General features: G+C 36.0%; 2 protein-coding genes across 2 annotated transcripts; one reads left to right on the top strand and one right to left on the bottom strand.

The window, feature by feature from the left end:
* Positions 1 to 3,820: 3,820 nt before the first annotated feature.
* Positions 3,821 to 10,072, top strand: LOC111380445 (intersectin-1-like). Its single transcript, XM_023004015.1, has 2 exons — positions 3,821 to 5,360; positions 9,728 to 10,072. Exons 1-2 carry the CDS (start codon positions 4,100 to 4,102, stop codon positions 9,760 to 9,762), a joined length of 1,296 nt encoding a protein of 431 aa, XP_022859783.1. The 5' UTR covers positions 3,821 to 4,099; the 3' UTR covers positions 9,763 to 10,072.
* LOC111380446 lies at positions 5,793 to 8,437 on the bottom strand. The gene is made up of 3 exons (XM_023004016.1): positions 7,932 to 8,437; positions 6,295 to 6,478; positions 5,793 to 6,183 (listed from the first exon to the last, which is right to left on the bottom strand). The coding sequence occupies exons 1-3, from the start codon at positions 8,135 to 8,137 to the stop codon at positions 6,028 to 6,030; spliced, it is 546 nt and encodes a 181-aa protein (XP_022859784.1). The 5' UTR covers positions 8,138 to 8,437; the 3' UTR covers positions 5,793 to 6,027.
* Positions 10,073 to 10,185: the final 113 nt, after the last annotated feature.

Raw genomic sequence — 10,185 nt, 5'->3', positions numbered from 1 at the left:
GAGGATCTAATTGTTCGACTTCGCATTGAAAAAGACAACCGGGCTGCAGAAAAGAAGAATAATGTCCGCATCATGGAAGCAAAAGCTAACATGGTGGAAGACTCGGGTTCTAAGAACAAGAAAAGGAAGCGTTCTGGCTCATCTATGGACAAAGAAAAAGTTAACAATGCAAAACGGTTCAAAGGCAACTGTTATACTTGCGGGAAGCCGGGACATCGGGCTAAAGACTGTCGAAGCAAAAAGAAGGATATGCAGAAAAAGAAACCGCCCCAAGCCAATATAACCGAAGTGGATAAAATTTCTACGGATGTTGAAGACATCAACTTATCTGCTGTTGTTTCTGAAGTTAATTTGGTATCTAATGCCAAGGATTGGTGGTTGGACACAAGAGCCACTCATCACATCTGTGCAGATAAGGGTCTATTCGCTGAATATAAGACCTTGAATCATAATGAGTGTCTTTACATGGAAAATTCTACAACATCCAATATTGAAGGGATTGGAAAGGTTATTCTGAAATTCACATCGGGGAAGGAACTGACGCTTAATGAAGTTGTACATGTCCCAGATATCAGAAAGAACTTGATTTCAGGAGCTATTCTTAGTAAGAAAGGATTTAAAATGGTGTTTAAATCTGATAAATTTGTACTTACTAAGGGGGGCATGTATGTTGGGAAGGGTTATTTACTTGATGGTCTATTTAAGGCCAATGCTGTTGTAGTGGACAAAAAATTCACATATCTGTATCCACAAGTTATCAATAAAACTAATGCTTCTGTTTACTTGCTTGAATCTTCGAATTTATGGCATAGCAGATTAGAACAAGTAAATCGTGCTTCCTTAAGAAAACTTGTAGGTTTAGGTCTTATACCTAAACTTGACTCCGAAGATAAACATAAATGTGAAATTTGTGTTGAAGCAAAATTTACTAAAAAACCTTTTAACACAATTGAAAGGAGTAGTGAACCGTTGTGTTTAATACACAGCGATATTTGTGATCTAAAATTTGTTCAGACTCGAGGTGGTAAAAAATACTTTATCACGTTTATAGATGATCACAGTAGATATTGCCAAGTTTATTTATTAAGTAGCAAAGACGAAGCATTGAATGCATTTGTTACTTACAAAAACGAAGTTGAAAATCAACTTGGAAAAACAATTAAGGTATTAAAATCCGATAGAGGTGGTGAATATGATTCGTCCATGTTTGATGAATTATGTGCTAAGTTTGGTATTATTCACCAAACAACAGCCCCGTATACTCCGCAGCAAAATGGGATTGCCGAGAGGAAAAATAGAACTCTAAAAGACATGGTTGATGCTATGCTTATAAGTTCTGGATTACCACAAAACTTGTGGGGGGAAGCAGTGCTAACTGCTAACTTTATTCTGAATAGAGTTCCCCATAAGAAAACTGGTACGATACCTTATGAGTTATGGAAAGGTAGAATGCCTTCCTATAAATACTTAAAAGTGTGGGGGTGCCTAGCTAAAGTGGCTATTCCACCTCCCAAAAAGATTAAGTTAGGTCCTAAAACTATTGATTGCATTTTTATCGGATATGCAATAAATAGTAGTGCGTACAGATTTCTTGTGCATAAATCTGATATAAGTGACATTCATGTCAATACAATTTTGAATCTCGAGATGCTGAATTCTTTGAAGATTAAATAGTGAAATTGAATCTATTATGAATAATAATACTTGGCAATTGGTTGATCTTCCTAAGGGAACTAAACCAATAGGATGCAAATGGATCTTTAAAAGAAAGTTAAGATCTGATGGTTCAATAGACAAATACAAGGCTCGACTGGTTGCAAAAGGATATCGTCAGAAAGAAGGAATTGATTTCTTTGACACATATTCTCCAGTAACAAGAATTACTTCTATTCGGGTTTTAATTGCTATTGCAACCTTGTACTACTTACAAACACATCAAATGGATGTTAAAACTGCATTCCTGAATGGTGATTTAAACGAAGAAGTATATATGGAACAGCCAGAAGATTTCATAGTGAAAGGACAAGAAAACAAAGTTTGCAAACTAGTTAAGTCCTTATACGATTTGAAGCAAGCTCCTAAACAATGGCACGAAAAGTTTGACAGCGTCATGATTAGGAATGGATTCATCATAAATGAATGTGACAAATGCTTATATTCGAAAAAATTTGAAAAGGCATACGTACTCGTATGTTTGTATGTTGATGACATGCTTATATTAGGGACTAATATAGAAGTCATCAATAGAACAAAGAATATACTTACCAATAACTTTGACTTGAAAGATATGGGTGAAGCAGACGTGATTCTAGGAATAAAGATATCTAGAACATCAAATGGAGTAGTCTTATCTCAAACTCATTATGTTGATAAAATAATTGAGAGGTTTAAGACTCATAATATTAAAGAGACTAGTAACCCATTTCTTCCACATATAGTTCTTCACAAGAATAGTGGAAATGGGAAACAGCAGTTAGAATATTCCCAAATTATTAAATTTGAAATAATATTATCTGTCCTTTTTCGCCCATAGGCAATCAGATTCTTTTCCAGCCATAATGCGTCAGCACATTGTACTAATTAGTTACAGCTATTCATTAATTAAATTAAAATTGGTAAAAGTTCAAGAAATTTAAATTTCGAATGAAAAACTAAGAAATTGTAATTTAATTATGTACACAAAATGTCAAGAAAAACCAAGGATTAATTTTCATTAATAAATTATATTATCTAGCTTAAAAAAGATTTGGATTAATCAAAATAAATTATTATACTTTGTCATGATAGACTATATAGAGATAATTTGACTAATGGTCATTAAATTTGAAACATAATTTCAAGTCGATTATCAAAGTATTTTTACGTCAAATTTAGTGATTAAAGTTAAATAATGTTACATAATTGATCAATTTATTAGCCTGATCAACATTGTTACGCCACATTCAACGTAGTCACAATTAAACCTTCAAAAAAATTAACAACCATTAATACAATCAATTCCTTCGAACTGGCCTCTTATTTCAGCTCAGACCTTTTAATTGTATAATAATTTAAGGAAAATAAAGTTAGGATAAAAGAGGGCAATCTGAAATTTTTGGCAACGTTAAGCTGTTTCTTCTAGAAATTACAATTTATTTTGACGATATTGTAATATTGACAAGAGATAAGTGTCCAATAATGTAATGGTAAGTAACTTTGATGACTAAATATGTCATAAAAATACTTTAGCGACCAATTTGAATCTCACTTGAACTTCAATGACTGTTTTTGAAACAAACTCGACCATATACACACATTCAAACTTTTGAGTTGATTGTTCCAATGGTCACTGAACTTTGATCGATGTCTTTAATTGGTCACTGAAGTTTAAAATGTCAAGTTTTAGTCAATGAACTTAGGTCAATGTCTTCGATTGCTCACTAAACTTAGGTCTATATCTTAGATTGCTCACTGAAATTTAAAATGTCGAGTTTTGACCACTGAACATTGAAATATATTGTACTTTACTCACTAGCATAACTGTTGAATTTTGAAAAATATCAATTTTACAGTGAGTGATGTACAGTACTTTTCAAAATTCAGTGAGTAATGTACAATATTTTTCAAAGTTTAGTGACCAAAACTCGACATTTAAAACTTTAGTGAGCAATCGAAAATATAAACCTAAGTTCAGTGATCATAACTTAACATTTTAAATTTCAGTGACCAATAAAAGACATGAATCAAAGTTCAGTGACCATTGGAACAATTAACTCCAAACTTTTGGACACAAAAATTATTTTCCAATTTTGCCACTGCCAAATATATTGATTCCCTTTTCCACTCCACGATGAAAGCACAGTCCACTTTCTCCCTCATCACAAATTCCCCCAACTTTCCCGATATTCTTCACCGCCCACCCTGGGGCCAGTTTCAGTTCAATCCAATTTCAAGACACCATTGAAGCCATTTCTCCCGAGGTCATCTCTTAACCGTTTTCTTGATTCTTCGTACATATGGAGGAATCTGCTTATACAATCATTTGTTAGGGTTAAGAATCTTGATCTTAGGTTCTTGAGATTTTATTCAGTTCTTGATTGTTTTTAGTTTGTTCTAAGGGATGATGCCTCAACCCCGAAGAAAGAAGTGGACTGAGGCTGAGGAAAGGACTTTAATAGACAAGTATGGTGAGATGGCGTGTAATGGGACTTTGGTTAAGATGAAAACTCGAGAGAAAAAATACAAGCCCATTGCTTTACATGTGAATTCAGTTCACCATGTCCGAGACCCGGCCACGTACCCGTGGCTGTGGACTTGGAAAGATGTGTCAACCAAAGTGCAGAACATGAGGCACCAGTATGCCTTGGTGAAGCAGAAGATTAAGAAGCCTGAATCATTGGTGGGAGGCAGTGAGGAATTCGTTTGGATGGAGGGGGTGACACACTGGTCCAATTTTCTTAGGTATAAGGAGGTGTTTGGGGATGTGCCATTAATGTTCGGCGGCAATGATTCGATGGTGGCTGTGGGAGAGGTGAATGAGAATAGAGGAGGCTTCGAGGGGAGCGGCCAAATAGCACAATTTGGGCATTTGGGACAATCGGCTGAGGGGGATTTCGCAGCTGGGATTGATGGGGTTGATAATGGGGCCATGGATTTGGAGTTCGACTATGAGGCAGAGGAGGGTGAAGAGAATTATAATGGAGGTAATAAAAGTGATATACCAATGAGAGAAGATGGAGATGACGGATTTGTTTGTGAAGATATAGAACCGAGTGGATCAGATACGAGGAAAAGAAAGGTGGCAAAAGGGTTAGAGAAGAGTGCATGGGGATGTCTTGTTAATCAATTAGGGAACTTGAGGGAGATGGAAACTCGATTTGAGCAGCGTGAGGTGGAGAGAGAGCGGGAGAAGCAGCAGAGAGAGCATCTTCGCATGGAAAATGAGCGTGAACGTGGGAGGAAATGGGAAGAAATGGAGAAAGATCGAGAAGAGAGGGAGAAAGCTCAGAAGTTGAGGAGGCATAGAAATCAAGACTGGGAAGCTATGAAGAGGGAGACTGATGAGAGAGAGCGAAGAAGAGAGGAAGAGTTAAATGGGCGGGAATGGGAAGAGAAACTGAGTCGAAGGAGATCAGAATGGAAGAAGAGGATCGACGATATGCTAACTCAACACAGAGCAGAAATGGGCCAGATTCAGGCTCGAATACTTAATGAACAACAGAATCTTACTAATCAGCTGCTTGGAATTGTTTCACAGTGGACTAGTCATCCCACGGGGCTCTCTGATCACACGGGAGCTAGCAGCCATTATTTACCACAGATGATTCAGAACTTGCACCATGTAAACGGTATGGTTCATGGTGATGCACGAGTCGAAGGAGATAATCAAGAGGACCAGTTCATTGTTGATGGATAATTCTATGTTTTCATTTGATATGCCCCTTATTGAGATTCAGGCAATTGGGAGCACATCCTTAACAATGTGTAACGCCGGAAGAATACCCATGGGGAAAAGGCACCCGAAGGAACCAGAGGTGTGGAAATATTAAGGCTTGAGCATTAGTTAGGTCTCTGTACTACATCTGTGTAGTTTATATTCTTTACCTTCTTGTTTTCTCAATTCTTTTGAGGGTTTCTTCTGATCTTACATAGTATAGCTTGTATAATTCTCTGCTTCAATTTTTATTGTGACTATCATCCAATAAAAGTCTCCGATATTTAACTTACATAGCATTCAGCATTCCACAAGCAGATTCAACTATATAATTTCTCTTGCTATTGGACACATTGCCTAAACTCGAACATGAATGTCATAAAAAGGCTGTTTCTTTAAGATGAAATGAAGCAACTATAATGCAGTTTCAAGGTTGTCATGTGTAAACTCTCGAAATGACATAGGTTTTTAAATAAATTGCTTCAACAAACAACACAACTAAACACGTAAATTGGTTGTCTTCTTCAAATTTCATTATGAAGCTTATTTAACAAAAGTTATTCGGTAATAACAACTAGAAGATACTAACTAGCAAAGGCGGAGATCCATCTAGTCTAGAGTAGTTTGTAGCATGATGAATGAGCATGACTGAGAAAGTCACTTCGAGGCACTAACTCTTCGCGCATTTGTTGCATCAGTATTTCTTCTATACTGTCCAAAAAGCTCGATATGTTCTGACGCAAGTTAGCATTCAACGAGTTTGCCACTTCCTGATCAACACTCAAAATAACAAATATTGGAATTTAATTGCAAAACCAATTTTTATTTCATCAGTTCAATGAAATGTCGTGATTAAGAGAGAGAGCAGGGAGACTACTCACCACAATCTTGCAAAGGAAGCTCAAAGAAATTTCCTTTGAGGACTGACTCGAGTTCTTGAGTGATATTAATTCCAATGCTGAGTTTAAGAACGGCCAGCCTTGAGACAACTTTATGAAAGCATCAACCCCACCCACCATATGTGCTACTATCATGTCTTCTCTATCCAAGTATTCGATGGAGTGCCTGCATCAATAACAAGAAATTGCACAAAAAGAAACAGGAATGAGAATTCTAAGACACAAAAACGTAAAGCACCATAGAATTGGCTACTTCTAGATCAAGAATATGACTTAACAACGAACAAGTTGTAGCACTACTTGTACAGGTAAGTGTTTGTGGTGTACATGGGCATGTACTGTGTACTAGATGGATGTATAGTACCTCAGGACATTTTTACAAAGGAGTTAGCATAATAGTTCTCATGATGCACCCTTCTATCTAGCTAATATCTCATGATGGACTCGGTTCTTTGCAATTCTTATTGCAGCTTGATTACCACATAACATATTCATTGACTTCTCAGTAGTTCAAGTAACCTTATCAGCAACATTCCTTCTCATATACTGTGTGCCATAGTCGTGAATTCAGCCTCATCACTTCTTGCAGCTACATGATGTTTCTTGCTTCACCATGTAGCCCCTGTTTGACAACCATTAAAATGAATTTTTAGGGGAAAACGAGTTTTGGTATAGTGATTAGATGGAGAATGTGGTTAAAAGTAGGCAAAAGTTTTAAATTTACATGCAAAATATTATATGCGAGAATATATGATTGAAAATAAATTTGAGAAAAAAAAGTGTTGTTGTAATGGTTGTCAAACAGGGGCATAATAAGATTCCCCTTCACATAAGTGCAATAATCAGAGGTAGATCTTTTGTGGGCAAGTAAGCCAGCCCAATCGGCATTTGGAAATATTTCAACATTCCTGTTTGTAACTTTTCAAAAGTACAAGCCCTTACTGGAGTCATCTTTAGATATATGAGGATCCAACATACAGAATCAAGACGGTCCTCTATTCGGTTATTCATGAACTTCCTAACCACACTTACTGAGAAACTAAAGTTTGGTCTTTGTATGAGAAATATATATCAATTTTCCTAAACGTCTTAGGTATCTTCCTTTGACAACTGGAGAGCTTCCTTTCACTCCAACTTTACATGTTGGATCCATGGAGGTGTCTGCAGGCTTGCATCGTAGCATTCCAGTTTCGTTTAGTAAGTCTACTGGTGGAGAACAAATTACAAGTTTACCGACTACTGTAGATAAGGATCCATCAGCTATTCTAACTTTATAGTTTTCAGAGCTAGATAGATTTTATTTTTTTTTGGTTGCTCACGCAGCATAGACATTATAACTTTATAGGTTGCATATCAAATGAAAACTTAAATGTCCATTGATTTGAAAGATGAATTGTCTAATTGCAACAGTTTATGTTTATTTGCAAAATATTTTCATTTTCAATTAATATGTGTGATTTAACTAGGAGAGAATCTTTTCAGGCAAGTCAAATTCAGAAGCCTCTGTAAGTTCAGTACAAGGTTATAATATAATCTATCAAACAGCTAAAGTTAAGTGAAATTGCACAATTTTGAAGTGCAGAGTTTCAATAAAACATGAAGTGCGGATAATGACTGACCTCGACGTATTTGCACTCTTCACCACATATCGCCTAAGTGAGAAAAGAGAAATTCTATCTTGTACCCTTCTTACAAACCACTCCAAAGAAGACCTGTTGTCGTTGACTGACAATGGAGAAAAAAGTTGCCTGGACACCACATAATTCAAATTTCCAGGAGAAATAAAACCAATTACAAGTAACGAAATGAACAAAGAATGAAGCATAAGGTTTTTATTTATTTTTTGGATGAAAAATAACACTAGTGTTATATTTGCTTAAGGTGAACCCTCATTGCATCTCAGTATGAACTTTTGATGCATAGCCTCTATGTTCCCTGGTTGTTTGCTCTTATGGTTAAACCATGCAAATTCTACTCTTCAATTGAAGTCGTGCATATGAAACATAGAGGCTGGACATGGATTTGGCTGTGTGTTGTCTTAATGCTCAACCTTGGAGGGATAAACATTAATTAATTATACATTTATGCATTAGAACTTACATGGCAAAAATGATACAGAAGATGTGGACTAAAGTTTGAGTTGATACTAAACCTTAGGGGAAAAGCCTCTTGATGTAGTTTTAGAAGCTAACCCTGACCCTAATTTGAATGCCTTACTATAATTTCCAAAGTATATGTATTTCCTGCACTTATATTCTTATTATAATCTTGTGATGGAAGACACATATTAATCTGAAGGCAATTGCACAGGTGTTCGTAAAAAATTGAATATTTCTTGTTCCATTTGTTTTTATTTGAGGATCTCCTTGAGGGTAACAGAAAGCGCATCACAAGTTAGGATTAAGAATGGGATCCAAATAACCAACCATACTAGGAGATGAGTTAATAAGAGTGGAAAACTGGAAGCTAAAATTATGTAGGGTACGAGTTCATTATATAAAGTTTTACCTCAACTGTTGTTAGTCCATTATATGGATTTTGATTCACCATTCACTGTTAAGGCCACTGATTATATCATAGTGCAAGCTATCGAATATTCCTATACTAAATCTCTATATCAAGGTCATCCTTGCCTTTGCATAAAAATGAATGGCAATCAAAACAAAGCTATCAAAGCTACTTTCAACTGGAGATTTTTCTTGTAATATTGATCATCCATTTCTGCAATTGTAAACTAAAATGCATTGCACAAATCTTAACCACTTACAGTTCAGACAATAACATTGTATTTGACTAGACATCTGTCTTTATTAAACTTCACTGTGAATGCCAACCAATAATGCCACTAGCAACCCATGGCTTTAGTGAAAATTTGAAAATATAATGTTCAAATTGATACCTTTTTGCAACCTTTTCCCACCTTTAATGGTCAAAGATGGTAAGTTTCTCCATTTAACATAGAATGGTAGTCTTCCCTTTTTAGGGTGTTAAAAAATGGGTTTAATTGATGTTTATCGGATTTTCTTTTTCTTTTTTTCTGATGCTATTAGGAATTTGGGGGAACCAAATATAATTGAATTCTTAGCTGGCTTTGCTGGTAACAGTGCTTATGTGAGGTAGCAGCATTGTAGGGCAATCTTCTATTTCTTGTCTGATTGTAAAACTGGTAGTGTGGAGGTGATAATAGTAATGGTGCTTATTTGGACAATAACGAGGATGATTTGGAGGCTGTGCCACTGGTGGAGATAATGGGGTTTTGGAGGGTTTGGTGGTCACTCTCTGTCGAGTTTATTTGTGCAGTGACCATGTTAGTGATTGTTGGCTGAAATGATGGGTTCTTTTCTTCCCCATTTGTGGTTGAAGTAGCAGTAGTGGTATTTTCCTTTTTTAGTTCAGTCATGTAAACTTGGATGAGATAATCAAGAGGACCAGTTCATTGTTGATGGATAATTCTATGTTTTCATTTGATATGCCCCTTATTGAGATTCAGGCAATTGGGAGCACATCCTTAACAATGTGTAACGCCGGAAGAATACCCATGGGGAAAAGGCACCCGAAGGAACCAGAGGTGTGGAAATATTAAGGCTTGAGCATTAGTTAGGTCTCTGTACTACATCTGTGTAGTTTATATTCTTTACCTTCTTGTTTTCTCAATTCTTTTGAGGGTTTCTTCTGATCTTACATAGTATAGCTTGTATAATTCTCTGCTTCAATTTTTATTGTGACTATCATCCAATAAAAGTCTCCGATATTTAACTTACATAGCATTCAGCATTCCACAAGCAGATTCAACTATATAATTTCTCTTGCTATTGGACACATTGCCTAAACTCGAACATGAATGTCATAAAAAGGCTGTTTCTTTAAGATGAA

The sequence above is a fragment of the Olea europaea genome, unplaced genomic scaffold (assembly GCF_002742605.1).
Source record: "Olea europaea var. sylvestris unplaced genomic scaffold, O_europaea_v1 scaffold2146, whole genome shotgun sequence".
NCBI lineage: Eukaryota > Viridiplantae > Streptophyta > Magnoliopsida > Lamiales > Oleaceae > Olea > Olea europaea.
This window is presented reverse-complemented; position numbering and strand designations above follow the sequence as displayed.